General features: G+C 36.1%; 1 protein-coding gene across 2 annotated transcripts; it reads left to right on the top strand.

The window, feature by feature from the left end:
• Nucleotides 1-795: 795 nt before the first annotated feature.
• Nucleotides 796-15,293, top strand: LOC108971421 (peptide transporter family 1). Of its 2 annotated transcripts, none has more exons than XM_018937477.1 (6): nt 796-1,342; nt 12,372-12,450; nt 12,529-12,757; nt 12,815-14,132; nt 14,214-14,450; nt 14,531-15,293. In XM_018937477.1, exons 1-6 carry the CDS (start codon nt 1,307-1,309, stop codon nt 14,750-14,752), a joined length of 2,121 nt encoding a protein of 706 aa, XP_018793022.1. In that variant the 5' UTR covers nt 796-1,306; the 3' UTR covers nt 14,753-15,293. The 2 variants fall into 2 exon arrangements, with proteins under 2 accessions (XP_018793022.1, XP_018793021.1); XM_018937476.1 differs by lacking the exon at nt 796-1,342 and adding an exon at nt 8,348-8,704.
• Nucleotides 15,294-17,408: the final 2,115 nt, after the last annotated feature.

The following is a 17,408-nucleotide window of genomic DNA, read 5'->3' as shown; positions in this document are numbered from 1 at the left end:
CTCTTACTGCATAACTTATAACAAAAATTTGACAGTGCAAATGTTATTAACGAAAATTTATCGATTTTTAAAAATATATAAGCATATATCTGCAAAGAAACTCAGAGCTTAATACACGTGCTCTATTCTTACATGCATATACTCGTTTTTAGTTATTTCGAATTTGATTTCTAGAAAACGCCCGATTATTCTTATTTAAGAAACTGCATGAAGGAATCCACTCATAAGCCCTAAAATCATGTTCACATAATTGGGTTTACAATTAAATCTCAAGGCAGAACAAATATGCTGAGAAAATTCCATGAATCGCCGGCGCTAAACATGTGAATGCATCGCTCTCAAAGCGCGCTTCAGTCAAACTATTCACTAAAACTTTGGTGTGAGACCTACGAGCACAAACTAAAAAAACTCTACACGAAATCGCAACATCTCCAAGTAACATTATTTGCTAAGCATTTCTTGTAAACAGAGAGTGCGAGACAATATTTACCAAAGTAAATGAATAAATTGAAAGTGGGGAAAGTGAAAAGCGCAGAGAATAAGACAGCTGAGCGCGACGCAAGCGACCGCCGGAGGGGGAGGCTGGGCTGCGACGCCCACAGCTGACTGGTAGCTCACCGGAGCGCCAACAATTGCTGTTGCTTATTGCTTTCACGACGCGGCTACTGCTCTGGCGTAGGTGCTGCCTCTGCCGCTGTCGCCGGCTCTGCTTTGGGCGCTGCTGCTCTATTGATGTTGGTGGTGCCGCCTCCATTTTAAAGCTGCGATTGCAGTCTGCAGCGCGTTATTCGTGTAACAAGTGTTGAGCGGTGCTGACGGTTGCAGTCCGTCAAAGAAAACGCTTTTAATTTATATTTAGAATAATTTTCTATATTTTTTTTTCGTTTTTCGTCTTTGTGCTTTACTTTTAAAGCATTGAGTGTTGGCTTAGTGCAGTAACTCTTGTTGAAATAAACAACACAAGATATTTTTAAATTTTATTTACGCGCTGCAAACAAAGTGCTGTGACCTTAAACAGCAGCTTTTCAATCTGCCGTCAGTGCAATTTTTATGTAAATGTGATTTTTTATGCGTTTAACCTTTAAACAACTGTGTTTTTTTTAATACTTTTCACTTAAAAGAACTTGTTTTACTGTTCATATGCGAAGAATTTGTGTTTAAAGTGTCTTTTTCACGTGATATTATTTATTGAAATTTTGTCTGAGAACCTAAAGCGCGTTATTACTGTTAGCTCAAGTGTGCTGTGAAAATTATTGCGCGTAATTTGTTGCTTTCAAAGTAGACTTAACGGGAAAACAGCAGCACCATGGTTAGCAGCGTCCTAAAGATATCGGAAAAAGCGGTAAGGAATTGTGTTATATCAAATTTTGTAACAAAATAGTAAAAAATATTGCAAATATGTGCAAATAAGTATGTAACATAGCACACACGCCTATTTTAGACTCTAGAACGTGCCTTTCTTACATCTCATACTTAGTAACATTCTGTAATGCCTTTTGAAAGCACGAACCACTGGCGCTACGCAACTCCTAATCGAAACACTAATTAAATAAACTCACGTAAATGAAAATGTTGGCATAACTTGTAACCGTTTACATTCTGCACTTATCGGTAAAGAAATATGCCCACCGGCAACCTAGTTAGATAATCACAGAAATGCATACAATATTGTCATATCACTTCTAGCGCAGAATAATAATAATTTTTTATCAGTTTATTATATTTGCTTAACACTATAGTTGAAAGAAAACAAAAACATAGAACGGCTCTAATCTTCCTTTTCAATATTAATTATTGCAGTCTCTGATACAAAGTGATAATTAATAGCTCCATGTCCCAGTAACACAAGTTTTCTGATAAACATTGATTTGTCTGAAAAATGTCTTATATCTGGCGCGATAATTCTATATTCTGCTATAATTCTTTCCTTAAAGCTCTACGTTAAAGTGCTTGAAAGATGATTTATAAGGTTAATGTCCTTACTCTTTGGTAAGATTGATGTCCTCGCTCTGTGGTGGGTGATCCAGAAGAGGTTTCAACAACCACTGATTAGTAATTACACTCTTGCAACCTGCTGAAACGGAATATAATAGTTTTTATTTAGACTTGTATTTAATGCAGTAAGGTCTAAATAGGAATAGTAAATTTTCATAATTTTTTTTTTTTTTTTTGGTGTTTAAAAACAACTATTTTCTTACTATTTATAGTCTCGGTATAAAATATGTATCAAAAATTAATTTTTTTTATTTGAAAATAAGAGTAGATACTCAAGTACCTTCTAATTTTCCTTGAGTTCAGGGAAAGTCTGTTCATTATACTTGAGATTGCAAAAGTTGGATGGGAAAAGAATTGTTAGGATCTGATTTCAATTTCGTAAGCTATGCTTGCCTGCCACCTAAATTAAATAAATTCTCCCCTACTTATTACAATTTTATATCAGTGTATTTCTACCAAAATAATAATGTTTTTTAACAGCATGAGAAATCTCATTTTTATATTTTTTTTATTACTTTCTGACAGACGTGAAGTTATGCAAAGCAATTCGAAATGCACTTTTTCAATTTAAATACAGTTAGCATTATTTCTTTGCTTATATTTGTAGGTATGTATTCAATTATTTTATTTGTAAAAGCGCAAATATTTCGGTATTCAAAGTTTATTGCCTTTGCGAAGCAACAAAACAGTGAAACATGTTGAAAGCATATTCGCACATTCAATATTTAATCAGCTAATTCAATTATAATTAAATATTTTGATGTTGTCAATCACAACTTTGGGTGATTTGTTATCGACAAACACGTTTATTAAATATAATATAATATGTGATTGACTTTTCTAAGCAGCCGACCTTAGCCCAACGAAAATTATATCTTCCAAATCACGCAAACGAATACAAAAACTTATTCCCAAACACAAAATACATATAATAAATAAATACAACGACAGTAAAATAATCATAAATATCCAGCTAAATACCAGATAATGGCTGAGATAAAACGCGAGACTAACGCATAACAAATGCTATTCGAAATGCCATCGTAAAGGCTACACTGGTAGACATTATTTTAGGAACGCTGTAGTTATTGCAATGAATTACTTAAACATTCCACACAGAGAAAGCTAAAAATGTTTGTCAGTGCAACTTTTTTTTGTAAATATGAGTATTCTGCAAACTCATTTAGTTTTAATGATTACTTTTATCTAATCGGCATAAAGACTTTCAATGCTATATTTATAACACTACAGAATAGCATATTTTATGGTTCAACACTTTAAAATCTTCTAAAGAACATGTTTTATTTGGCAAAATAGCGTTTATGGCGGTCTCATTAGTTTCTTAAGCGCTATTTACGTTGTTTAATGACATTTCAAATTTGAAATAAATCCTCTCATAAAGTAATTACCATTTGCATGGACTATATTCTATATAGTGCCCACCAAACAATTTATAAGCAGGTTCCTTGTAAGGGTATCGACGTGTTGACACGTTGCACAAAACGTAAGATTTATGGGAGCACCAATAAATGTTTCAAATATTTCCAATATATTGCATAATACAAACCGAATTATTTGCTGATGTTTAACACTCCCTGACAAAAGTTGATCGTTACTTGAACGGCATGCCAAACGAAGTCCAGTTTGCACGTATAAATCGGTTTGTGATTTAGTTCTGAAACAAAAACAAGTTTTATAATTATTGCAAACGTGATCCGAGTAAAAATTAGATACAGTTTGTAAGAGTGTGTTGTATAGTATATTTTTATACGCTCGCAACATTCTCCATAGTGTAAAAAAGTTTTATTAAGAAAATTGCAAAAGTTGCAAAAATTTCAAAAAAAATTCTAAAATTCTAAATTCGCACTTAAAAGAATTTTGAAAGCCATTTGACCTTTAAGAAGGTGATGATTGCGATTTTAAGCCAACCAAAATTTATATAAAATGTCACTGAACTAAATTTCGATGGATAGACTTTATTCGAATAGTGGTTCTATGGGAGAGTACAAAAATCAATTATAGAATGAACTAACGAAATAATATTTTGGAATCGTTTATTTTAAATGCCTTCATTGAAACTTGAATTATCTGTCTTGAAATTCAACGAATAAGCGTCTTAAAATTTTGTTATGTTTTTAATTTTTCAGTGCTGTAGAAATTGATAATACATATTTAGGCTATGAACTGTATATTACCACATTTCATTATGATAGCTCCATTTTTGAATTTTAAAGTTAAGTTAAGGATATTTCTTTTTTTAACAACTTTTTTCTAATATAAAAAATAGAATATTTTATTAGAAGTTTATTATTGTTAAAAACACTATTAACAAAAAAATTCTGAAATTTAAAGAAAAAAAAATTTTTAAACTCGATCATTGCGATGCCAATTCCGGTGACCCGAGTAACTTCCCACAGCATCGGCTAAAGTGACAAAAAATACGTTTTTTAGTTAAAACCTTAACTTAGAACTTGGACGAAGGAAAAACAATTGCATTTTTGGCAGACATTTTTACAAAAAAAAATTAAAAATAACATTTTTTTTTGCAAGTGGTTTTATCTTAAAGACCTGTGTAAAATTTTATGAAGATCGGTTGAGTAGTTCTCGAGAAATTTTGCCAATCGACTTCAAAAACACAGTTCCGAGATAAAATGCTTAAAGACGGCGCACTTAGCCTTGCTAGCCTGGAGCGCAAAAGTTCTTAAGGTTGTAGGTCCGAAACTATTACTCAGATCAACTTGAAAATTTAGGACAATATTCTAGAGGTGTTTTAGAATTTAATAAGGAACTCATAAACCCATGTAACCCCTCAGGACATTGCATAATGGGATTTTGCTAACGAACCTATTAACTCAATTCTCAAAAGCTTGGGATCTAAATACGTATTCGCGTCTTGTGTCACTAAAAATTATCTAACACAAAAACAACAAACACAAAAATTAAACAAGTAAGGAAGAGTTAAGTTCGGGTGTCACCGAACATTTTATACTCTCGCATGATAAAGTGATAATCGAGATTTCAGGCGTGGTTGTGAACCATATTTGGTACATGTCATCACGGTGTTAAGAAAAAATTATATACCGAATTTCATTGAAATCGGTTGAGTACTTCCTGAGATATGGTTTTTGGTCCATAAGTGGGCGACGCCACGCCCATTTTAAATTTTTGGAAAAATCCTGGATGCAGCTTCCTTCTGACATTTCTTCCTTAAAATTTAGTGTTTCTGACGTTTTTTATTAGTCGGTTAACGCACTTTTAGTGATTTTCAACATAACCTTTGTATGGGAGGTGGGTGTGGTTATTATCAGATTTCTTCCATTTTTAACTGTATATGGAAATGCCTTAAAGAAACGACCCGATACAGTTTGGTTGACATAGCTATAGTATTTCCGAGATATGTACAAAAAAGTTAGTAGGGGGCGGGGCCACGCCCACTTTTCCAAAAAAATTACGTCCAAATATGCCCCTCCCTAGTGCGATCCTTTGTGCCAAATTTGATTTTAACATCTTTATTTATGGCTTAGTTATGACACTTTATAGGTTTTCGGTTTCCGCCGTTTTGTGGGAGTGGCAGTTATGGAGCCAAGAAATACGTGTACCAAGTTTCATCATGATATCTCAATTTTTACTCAAGTTACAGCTTGCACGGACGGACAGACAGACATCCGGATTTCAACTCTACTCGTCACCCTGATCACTTTGGTATATATAACCCTATATCTGACTCTTTTAGTTTTAGGACTTACAAACAACCGTTATGTGAACAAACCTATAATACTCTCTTTAGCAACTTTGTTGCGAGAGTATAAAAATATGTTTATAAAGATTGTACATTCTCACATCCCTTCCTTCCTACATTCAATTAATTGTTTTCACTTTGTCCGACATACACTGCTCTTCCGCTTTCAATTTCAACCCTGAATATTGTCCGACAATTAAATAATTCAATTAAATGCTTTAGCAACATTTTGCCCGTTTTGCTATCGATATCATCTTGGCTCTCTCTAAATAAACTCAATTCAATTTTATTGACGCGTTCTATTAGTTATCTATTGCATAGCCTTTTGTTTACGCCAGCGCTCCCTGCACCGCGGCAAATATATGACCTTACTGCTGCCTAGCATTCAAATTAGTGACGACAGTTAGGGCTATAGAATTTACAACAACAAAAATATAAACGGACCATAACAGTACTGAATAGAGGAAGTGAACATTTTGCCACATTCAAATCGCTGAACAACCTTTTTCATCGACAATAAAGCAAGCCATTTTTGTGTGTGTGGTATGAGGGTCAAGCGGCCGATGCACTGACCGCACGTGAGTGACTGCAAAAATATTACTTATGTACCTATTTAAATATGTATTGCGGATCCTTCAGTTCCTCGTGCATGTTTTCTAATAGTTCTGCTGAGTTGTTTGTTGTTGAGCGCAAATTAATTTGGGGAACGAAAGCAATTGATTTACATACATATATGGAGCATGTAAAGAAGCCTGAGGGGTGATGTAAGGTCAAGTACCCAGTGTCATTTATTATAAGCGTGCAATCATTCGGTAACTGGATTTACTTCTTTTCACTGCAAATAATCACGAGCTGATAATTCACTTTTATTTACGCGTAGACGCGAGCTTGTGTTTGTGTTTGTACGGGTGTCTGATAAAGTGAAAGATTGTCGCTTTACGTGCGATGGCGTTTATTTGTTTGCCTGCATGTGATAAACTAAAGCCTACAAGGTGGTAGATAAATTAAGTATTTTTGACGAAAACTTTAGCGTCATTTCTTCCGTGATTTTACTTTTTGTGTGATAATAATGAATAATTATTCCGTCATCTTATAGCTCATTTACCTATATTTTTTAAATTAAATATTTTTAATCGCTAATTGTGTTTTATTGGATATATATAGGAGAAATATTAAATCCACTGACTTAGAATCTACACCTTTGACTGAATTCCTTAAATTACGTTATTTGGAAGAATTTCTTCTTCGTTTTATAATTTTGCAAAAAAAGGAAAATCTGTTCCTCCAAAAGTACCTCAGTTTCAGTTTTATTTTTATTTTTTTTTTGGTAATTCTGCTTTCCGCCAATTGTTCTTCTCCACCTGGTCTTTCCAACGGAGTGGAAGTCTTCCTATGCTTTCCCCGCCGGGTATTGCGTCGAATACTTTCGGAGCTGGAGTGTTTTCGGCCATACGTATGACATGATCTAGCCAGCGCAGCCGCTGTCTCCTAATTCTCTGAACTATATTAATGTCGTCTTATATTTCATACAGCTCATCGTTCCTTCGAATGCGATATTCGCTGGCCAACGCCATAAATCTTTGGCAGCAGCTTTCTCTCGAAACCTCGTAATGTCAACTCATCGTCCATGCCTCTGTACCATATATCAGGACGGGAATAATGAGTGATTTATAAAGTTTGATTTATGTTCGCCGCGAGAGGACTTTACTTCTTAATTGCCTACTTAGTCCAAAGTAGCAGCTGTTGGCAAGAGATATTCTGCGTTGGATTTTCAAGATAGACGAAACTATTTACAACTTCGAAGTTATGACTGTCGACAGTGACTTGGGAGCCTAATCGCGAGCGTGACGACTGATTGTTTGATGGCAATATTTATTTGTCTACCCCCGTTCACTGTCAGATCCATTTGCTTTGCTTCGTTATCTAGTTGCCTTGTCTAAAACCTCGTTTGGTATCGAACGGCTCGGAGAGGTCCTTCCCGATCCTGACAAAGCTTTTGGTATTACTCAACGAAAATTTCCTTACAACATCTTGGATTTCGATCGTTCAGTTTTTATGGCAACTACATTCTTTAGTCGTCCGAAATTGGCCGTTCCAACAAATAAGCAACATCTATGGGATAAGAGCATGTGTGCAAAATTTCAGACTGATATCTCAAAAACTAAATGATTATATCACATATATGCAAGGAAACGGGCTTCAATAAATCGACTTAGCTCTTTTATACATCTATATTTTTTGTAGGGTCTCCGACATTTCTGGGTGTTACCAACTTCGTGGTTTTATGTTTAGGGCATACCATAGCTGAGGAGCTTCTTAATGAGAAATCTAGCTAAATTCAATGAACGGAAAACTATTTAATATTTTTATTTAGTTCTGTAGAGCTTTTTTCGTTCCTCTCTGCACCTGCTCACCGAAACCGAGCTACTCAAATCTATGGTTATACATAGTGTTCATAAAATAGTAGGAGAGCAAAGAAATAATAAAACAATCTAAAACCGAAAATCAAAAACAACAATAGTAACGTCAATTCGCTTTGTTTAAACTGTTAGAGACCACACATTGACGTAGTCAATCATGCGCAGTAGCCACACAGTCTGCATTCGACCGCGAAGTTGTTAAGTCAAACCAAGTCAAGCCAAACGCGTTGAGCTTGAAGGCTGTAGGCAGGGCACTACAAACAACGAGCAATATTTTCGTTTTTGTTGACAAACTTTGTGTACTTGCGTAACATTTTGTTGTATTTGAAGCGGCTTTAAGCATTTTTTACTTACTTCATCGGTAATTTTGGTTGTCGACGCTTCCACTAACCCCTTAAGTGGTTGTGTTTAATGCATTTAGAAGCTTAAAATCGTAGTTTGTGCCAAAGCAACAGTTACCAAAATGACTGATTTGATCGAAAGTGTTAACGCTGCCGAGTGTGAAGAAATCGTTCAGCAGCAGCAACACAATAAACGTTTGGAGAAACGGGTGAGTTGGAACGCAAATAGGGAAATACTAAGCGTCTTAAGCTGAATGCATGCATAAATTAACTGAAATACAACAACTCGACAAACATTCTATATAAATATATTATATATGTATAACAGGTTATGTTAATTGTTTACAATGTGGAATACTTAAGCGGTTGAGAGTGAAATTTATACAGGTGTCAATAATTTGAATAAATTATAAACAAACTACAGTTTCATATGAACTGAAAAACTTATTTTGAAATTTAATATAACGTGTGTGTAAAATATGTTAACTTTTTTAGTTAAAATAACCACCCACTAATTTCTAATACTTTTTGCCGTATTCGTCAATGTCGCACTATTTCAAAACCTGACTTCCGCATAAACACCCACAAACCACATCATGCATCACGACAAATATTAAAATTTTTGTCGCAAACGCTAATAGTTTTAAAACAAGCAATGAATGAATTTGTATACAGAAAGCTGGTATTTGATAAATCGCTTGTTTTGCAGTGGTTGTGTTCGTAGTCACTTACCTTGACCAAGAAACTTGGTTGGCATACATTATTTATACTGGATGCGGATTCTTATGTTTGTGATAATTTGCTTTGAATGTATTCTTACGGTGTTTTTATAAAAAGAAAACAAATTTTCAAAATTGCATGTTGTATGCGAGAGAAGTGTTATAGTCATTCGATCTGGCCGATTGCGACGCATGATCACACCCTATTCATGCGAGAATTGAAAATGCAGCTACATTTGTATGAAATATCATTCCAAAAACTGAGGAAGCAATTTTTATAATCACTAAAACTAAACTTCGCCTAAAAAATCGTTGGGTCAAAACTGGTCTCTTTGAAAAAGATGTTTTCGAAAAAAAAATCGACCCGCTCTAATCAACCGTAAAAGTTGAAGTCAACACCACACCTTATCAAACGCCTGAGCTACGTCGAAAAATATAGCTGAGCAGTACTCTATGTGTTCAAATGCCTTTCTTATTTTGTTAGTAATTCTATTTACTTGCTCTACAGTGCTATGTTTTTCACGAAACCCGAATTGGTGCGTTGGTATTGTATTGTTTTCGTGTAGGAAAGGAAATATCTTTGATAGTAACAATTTTTCAAATATTTTAGAAAGTCAGAATAGAAAACTGATTGGTCGGTATGACCACGGAAGATTTCTGAAACTCCACAAAGATTTAAAATTCGTATAGTTGAAGGTAATATTATGTTTGAAAAGCAAAAACCGACTCTCGCAACGTATAATTTATTTTAAAATAATCCGAACAGTATTTGGCATATCCGCTTAGCCAATTACAGTTGCAAAATTACCGTATTAATTAACTGAAATACTGTTAGTCGGTATTGTTGCAGACAGTTTTAAATAAAACATCCAATTTGCTGCCAAACAGGCTCTTTGTACCTTAAAATAATTTTTTTATTGAAAGTCGCACGCCTTAAAGCATTAAATTATTATTTTTATATACCTGTGCGTGTTATGTATGATCTTTTATATGAGAAGACATGCACGCTTATAAATACTTTTACACTTCAATTCCACTTTCGAGTTACATCACCATTTTATTTCGAAAACAATTGTGGATCCGTGAGTGCGGTTTGCACATGATGAATATTTCAATTCTCGCAGTAAAATACAGTTGTCGCGCTGTAAACTTGTCTAGTGGTTAATTTTGTTAACAGCTTTTACCAAGGTACTAGTCAATTGTTTAAAATTTAGGCTGTTGCCGATGAAATAGCGTATAATATGTATAAATTGGATAGTCGAAAAAGTCTCTTCGTATTTTTAATCAAGTTTCAACTTTTTTTTAATTTATAATGAACAAAAAAAGAGACATTATTCCATCAATGTAAATCTTTCACACCAAAATTTCCAGAACGGAAAACAGCGAACCAAGCAACGTCTCCGTAAACTTTACAAAATTCATTGGTGGCTTGCGTGGTGTTCTACCCTTATTTATACAAAAATTTCAAAATATAGCGAATTTCTTTTTTATTTTCACGCATTTTTGAACAGCTGTAACTTTTTTTAACTTACCCGAATTTGGTTTTTTTTTTGTTTTATTAAATGAAACTGAAAATCTAACCTTTCCAACATTTTATGGTATGTCACAATGTGATTGATATCACTGGAGATATACGACAGCAACGACAAAAACAGACTTTTTCGACTACCTAATATAAAGTAATGTATACCAAATATTTTGGAGCATTTTTTTGTGTGGAAATTTCAAATGGTTTAAAGCTGAAGTAGTTAAAGGTTTGTAGGACCAAAATTCGATTCCGATTTCTGATAAAAGAATAGGAAATATAACATAACAAATCGGTACATAATCATACATTTTTACGCTTAAGCTCCAGTCCTAATTACAATTGACAATATTTTAAGTTACCTTAAATAAGTCGTAAACTGTGAGGAAACTTGCGAATAGATAATATAAAAACTCAAACCAACCCCTTTTTAACCAAACACTTTATGTTGCTGCATTTACATATAATTGCATTGATCGCTTGCATGGGAGATTTTCTTAGAAACCGCTGAAAATATTAGATACGAAATGTCAGAACTTACAATTTAGCTCTGTGCTCATGCATTAACACCCATACTTCATACTACATCCATATCATCTTATAAGAGTAATTATTTGAATTCCGCAACTGGTTTCGCAGCATTGTTTTTGCAATAAGCTTTGATAATTACAGCTGCCAATTTATTTAAGGGAATCACATTCCCCGTAACCGTAAATCAACTTGTTTGCTGTAAACTTTTGTATAGGTTATGGTTACCGGCTCGGACTGGTGAAATTCATAACAGGAATGCTAAGTTTTCTAATGAAATTGTGGTGATCATGAGATTGAATGCAAAGTAACTGGATTTTTATTTCAAGATGAAAATGCGTTGGCGGTTTTGCAATTAGTTGCGAAGCTGATATAATTAGTTATTTGATCTACTAATGACTACGGCATTTAATATTTTTTGCGGCGGCAGCGAGCTAGTCAAATAAAACATTCAACCCTCTGGCTTAGCAGTTTGTATACTTTAACTTATTAAAATCTAATTATAATGTAATCTAATATTCAATCATTGATAACTGTAACAGCTGTTGTAATTATCGTTTTCGAACACTTGTGAAATGATTTTCTCCGGTTTTATCAATCAATCTTTAAAATACTTCACTGTTTTTAAATATTCCTCGCAAATGGATGTCAATAAGTTATCAGCTTTTAGTCATCAAAAACTGTGTACTTTCAGCAAATACTTTCATAAGACAAAAAACAGAAAGTAATCATAAATAGTATGGTCTCACTGCTTTGAGATGCTTGCGTAAAAATTTTTCTTGTTTTATCTTTTCATTGTTATAACATATGCAACACACATACCTGCATACATATGTATGTGTGGACGTTCATCAGTCAATATTCGGTCACAAGTGCCGAAACCAGTTTAAATTGTTGTCAAAACAGACGAACGCTTACAGCCACAAACATATGCGCATATGCACAGAAATTAAAAAAAAAAAACACACAAAACGAAAAATAACAAAACAAAAACCCAAATAAATAAAAACCAAAAAAACAAAAAAAAACCTTGCAATTCATAGTACTCGTAAATATAATATTAACGAAATTTATTTCAACCGTTTCTGAAACTCTTTCTTTCAGCCGTCGGAGTACCCCAAATCGGTGGCATTCATTATCAGCAATGAATTCTGTGAGCGCTTCAATTATTACGGCCTACGAAGTAAGTATTTGGTCAATGAACTCATCTACTTTCACTGAATTCAACAACAACTTTTACTTTGTCTATTTTCCCACACAGCCATACTCGTGCTGTATCTCACCACGAAGCTGCACTATGACAAGGACACGGCGACTGTTCTTTTCCATATATTCACCATGTTGGTGTATTTGTTTCCGTTGGTTGGCGCCATCATCGCCGACAGCTGGCTGGGTAAATTCCGAACGATTCTCTACTTGTCGATGGTGTATGCGTTGGGCGGCGTGATCGTTTCGTTGGGCGCCATACCGCTGCTGCAGCTACCTGTGAAGTAAGTATACTCGATATTGTTTTGGTAAACTAAAAAATTTATTTAACAAAATTGTAGGGAAATTACTATACTGGGTCTCACGCTGATCGCACTCGGCACTGGTGGCATCAAACCGTGCGTCTCGGCATTCGGTGGCGATCAGTTCCGCATGCCGGAACAAGCCAAGCAGCTGGCCACATTTTTCTCGCTGTTCTACTTCGCCATTAATGCCGGTTCCACCATATCGACCACCATAACACCCATTCTCCGTGAGGATGTGCATTGCTTCGGCGATAAGAATTGTTTTTCGCTCGCCTTCAGTGTGCCGGCCATGCTGATGTTGCTCTCGGTGGTCATTTTCGTTGCGGGCCGCAAGCTCTACGTGGTCAAGCCACCAGCTGGCAACATGATATTCGGTGTGTCAAAGTGTATTTCCGATGCTATTGGCAGTTGGCGACGCGAACGTAAGACGAATCCACGCAAACACTGGTTGGACTATGCCGAGGCAAAATCTGGTCAAAAAATGGTCGCTGACACCAAAGTATTGTTGAAGATTTTAACATTGTTTTTGCCATTCCCCGTCTTTTGGGCACTTTTCGATCAGCAAGGCTCACGTTGGACCTTCCAGGCAACACGCATGAATGGCGAAATCTTTGGTTATGTTATTAAACCCGATCAGATGCAGGTCGTCAATCCGTTACTCATACTTGGCATGATTCCACTGTTCACCTACGTGCTCTATCCGATTTTGGCTAAGGTTGGCATTAAGCGACCACTGCAAAAGCTCACACTTGGTGGTTTACTAGCCGCTATTGCCTTTCTGCTCTCCGCTGCTCTTGAAGTCAAACTGAACGAAGTTGATCCGGCACCGCTGCCTGAACTTGGCGCCAATGTGCGCATTTACAATGGCATGCCGTGCGCTTACCGCTTCACCACAGAGCTGCCAAATCTATCGAGTGCCGTGGAGCCGTTGGGCTTGTGGGAGAATAAAGCATTGCCAGTGCCGAAAGCAGTCATATATCCATTCAACGCCACCTCGGCAGACAAACGTTGCAAAAACTTTTCCGGCACCTTCCGTTTAACGCCTGGCAAAGAGACGAGCTACTTTATTTACTCTGATGGTGTGCAAGAATTCATAGACTCCACGGGCAAAACGAAGCTGGGCAATCCCACGGTGCGAGTGCTTTTGAATGTGCCTGCCGAGGACAGTGCGTTCACTCTGACCGATGCCGTGGAGACAGCAGTGCCACTTATTTTGCGCAATGCTTCACAAGTGGTTAATGTGGTGCACGGTGAGAGCGAGTTGAAAATGGCCGATACGAAGATTGCCACCGTCAACACGAAGGGCGGCGGCGTTTACGCACTGCTGGTGCAAGGCAGTCTCAAAGATGGTTACGTAAGTATAAGCGCTCTTATTAGTTATACCATCGGTCCGCAATGACTCATTTTTGTTCTTTTCTTTTTTTGCTACGTGTAGAAGTCCAAGACGCATGTCATAACACCACCTAACAGCATCCACATGATGTGGCAATTGCCACAGATTATTGTCATCACAGCTGCTGAGATCATGTTCTCTGTCACGGGTCTGGAGTTCTCTTACACCCAAGCGCCGCCGAGCATGACGTCCGTGCTGCAGGCCTGCTGGCTGCTCTCCGTCTCCATCGGCAATATGCTGGTGGTGGTTATAGCCGAACTGAAATTCTTTGAATCGCAGGTTCGTTTCCTAAGTCTTTTGTTTGCACCACTTTGCTGTCGCAGAAAATATCTAAGCAAATTTTTATTTCCCTTCCTTAGGCCGCTGAGTTCGCACTATTTGCGGGCCTCATGATTGTCGATATGTTCATTTTCATTTTACTCACCATTCCATACAAATATGTGGAGCACGGCGAGGACCCTGAGGCCAACCAAGTCGTGGTCACGCCCAACAATCCCAAGCAAAGAGAAGCTGAGCGCGAAACTTACACCGGCAATCGAGGAAATGGTCACATGAATGAGGCTTATGAGGGAGAGCGCTAAACCAAGAGACTGCTGTGTTAACACCATAATTCTACGATATTTTAATTTAATTTACATTAACATTAACTCGGCAATTTAAAGCTACGACATGAAAATATCCGAAAGTGATTGCCAAAGCAGGCAGCAGTAGAAACGCTGTGTGTGTGATGTACTTAAATAGGTTGTGGTTCATTTAACTTTTTACATTTGTATAAACTTGTATTATTTTCGCGCATTTTACTACCTTTAGCGTTGCCATATTGTTCGTGTGCGAAAAACGAATCTCTTGTTATCTTTTATGGTATTTTACTTTACATTTTATTTTATAAAACTCGAATTTTTGAGCAATCATTTTAAAATAAGTTTATCTCTTAGATTATTGTAGCGTCGCTGTGTGCCGCATCTTCGTTTATGTAGATATGTATATAATTAGTTTTATAGTTCTAAGAGTTCCACAAATTATTGTTTCGGGCTGCATGTTATAGTTCGGGCAGCAAAATATGTTTTATTTTAATAATTTATTTGTAAAGAAATATATATAAATGCACTTTAGTTTATCTTAGAGCAGTTGTTTTCTTAGTCATCAATTTGGGAAGACACCAGGGGGTTTGGAGAGTGTGTGGAGAAAAATACATTCAAAAATACATAGTTGTTGTTTTTTCTAGTTAATAATATAGGGTAGTCGAAAGAGTCTTTTCGTATTTCAAATAAAACTTCAACTTATTTTCTTATATTTATAATGAACCTTAGTGAATCAAATATGCATCATTTTGATCGACCACTTTTTGCCAATTTTCCGCTGGAGACATTATTCCATCAGTGTAAAACTTTTCTGGTTTCTCGGCGAAAAACTGTGACAAGTAATTTTCACAGGCTTCACTTGAAGCCACCTTTACTGCATTAAGGGAGTCCTGCATTGATCGAAATAAAAGGTAGTCCGATAGTGCAAATCAAGGGCTATATGGTGGATACATGAAAACTTATTAACCAATCTCTCCCAGTTTCTGCCGAGTCATCAAAGATGTGTGTGGTCTAGCGTTGTCCTGATAGAAGAAAAAGCCCTTTCTGCTGATCAGTTCTGGGAGTCTTCTATTGTTTGCATCAATCTCGTCAGTTGTTGACAGTAAAATGTAGAATTAGTAGACCAGGCTGGAGCATCCCACCAAACACTCAGCATAACCTTTCGAGGCGTCAGTTCTAGCTTTGCGACCATTTGTTGAGCTTCACCATGCTTGGACCATGGTCTTTTTTGCCCATTATTGTCTTATTTGATCCACTTTTCGTCTCCTGTACCATTCGCTTAGAAATTGGTTCGATATCATTCCGTTTTAGCAAAGAAACGCAGATCTTAAATCGGTCCATTAAAGTTTTCACAGACAATTTGTGTGGTACCCATCGAGCTTCGTTTTGAAGCCAGCCTTTTTTAAATTATTCAAAACCGTTAATTGATGAATGTTAAGTTCCTTAGCGATGTCATGGCTGCTTATGTGACGGTACTGCTCAATCTTTTCCGAAATTTCATCGGCTTTTCCAACGATAAGTTAATCAGAGCGAGGTGCATCTTTCACCAGCGATGCATTGTTGTGTTACACGAACTGATACAGCATCGTCTCTGTAAACTTCACAAATTTCATTAGTGGCTTGCGTGGAATTCTTCTTTTTTTGATACAAAAATTTCAAAATATACCGAGTTTCTTCATTATTTCCTCTCATTTTTGAACAGCTGTAACTTTTTTTCAACTTCCCCGAATTTAATTTTTTTTGGTTAAATGAAACTTAAAATCTCACCTTTCCAACACTATATGGTATGACACAATGTGACTGGTAGCACTGGAGATATATGGCTGCAACGATATATATTGACAAAATACGAAAAGACTTTTTCGACTAAACAATATAATGAGACCTGTAATCTCTAAAATCGAAAATTTTATGCAAAATTAACACTTAGTAGGAACAGAATTTTCGAGGATCCTTGAAATATTATATAGATATAAATATGTATTTGTTTCTTCTTTTTGATTGGCGTAGACTCCACTTACGCGATTATAGCTGAGTTTAAGCAGCGCAGCCATAGTTTTTCTTCGATGTTGAGAGCCTATTGGAAATTCCAAGTGTAGCAATATCCTTATCTACTTGGTCTTTCCAACTGAGTGGAGGTCTTCCTCTTGCTCTGCTTCCCCCATCGAATACTCTCTGAGCTGGATTGTATTTGTTTGCCATATACATATAAATTATCATTGTTTGTTTTACTGATAATCCCAACTACAGTTCACAGCACGCCACTGTATATATGTATATGCGTTCCTGCAGATATGTATATTTATATATATATAGCTGTATATTGGTTTAATAAACTTGATAATGCGCAGCATAATTCTAGGCGCGTTCAAAAAGCTCTGAGTTTATGTTTTTTCAAATACTCAAACCAAGTAAGGTACAGTTATGTGCCGAAAGAGAGAAATTTAATTTTAACAAGTAAGGAAGGGCTAAGTTCGGGTGTCACCGAACATTTTATACTCTCGCATGATAAAGTGATAATCGAGATTTCAGACGTGGTTGTGAACCGATTTCACCCATATTTGGTACATGTCATCACTGTGTTAAGAAAATATGGTATACCGAATTTCATTGAAATCGGTTGAGTACTTCCTGAGATATGGTTTTTGGTCCATAA

The sequence above is a fragment of the Bactrocera latifrons genome, unplaced genomic scaffold (assembly GCF_001853355.1).
Source record: "Bactrocera latifrons isolate USDA-ARS-PBARC rearing strain unplaced genomic scaffold, ASM185335v1 scaffold_34, whole genome shotgun sequence".
NCBI lineage: Eukaryota > Metazoa > Arthropoda > Insecta > Diptera > Tephritidae > Bactrocera > Bactrocera latifrons.
This window is presented reverse-complemented; position numbering and strand designations above follow the sequence as displayed.

Excerpts from the sequence above, each read along its gene's own strand:
- LOC108971421 (XM_018937476.1), top strand. The coding sequence starts at position 8,618 with ATGACTGATTTGATCGAAAGTGTTAACGCTGCCGAGTGTGAAGAAATC. Across the intron at positions 12,451-12,528 it reads CAATTATTACGGCCTACGAA|CCATACTCGTGCTGTATCTC; the intron begins GTAAGTATTTGG and ends TTTCCCACACAG. Across the intron at positions 12,758-12,814 it reads CTGCTGCAGCTACCTGTGAA|GGAAATTACTATACTGGGTC; the intron begins GTAAGTATACTC and ends ACAAAATTGTAG.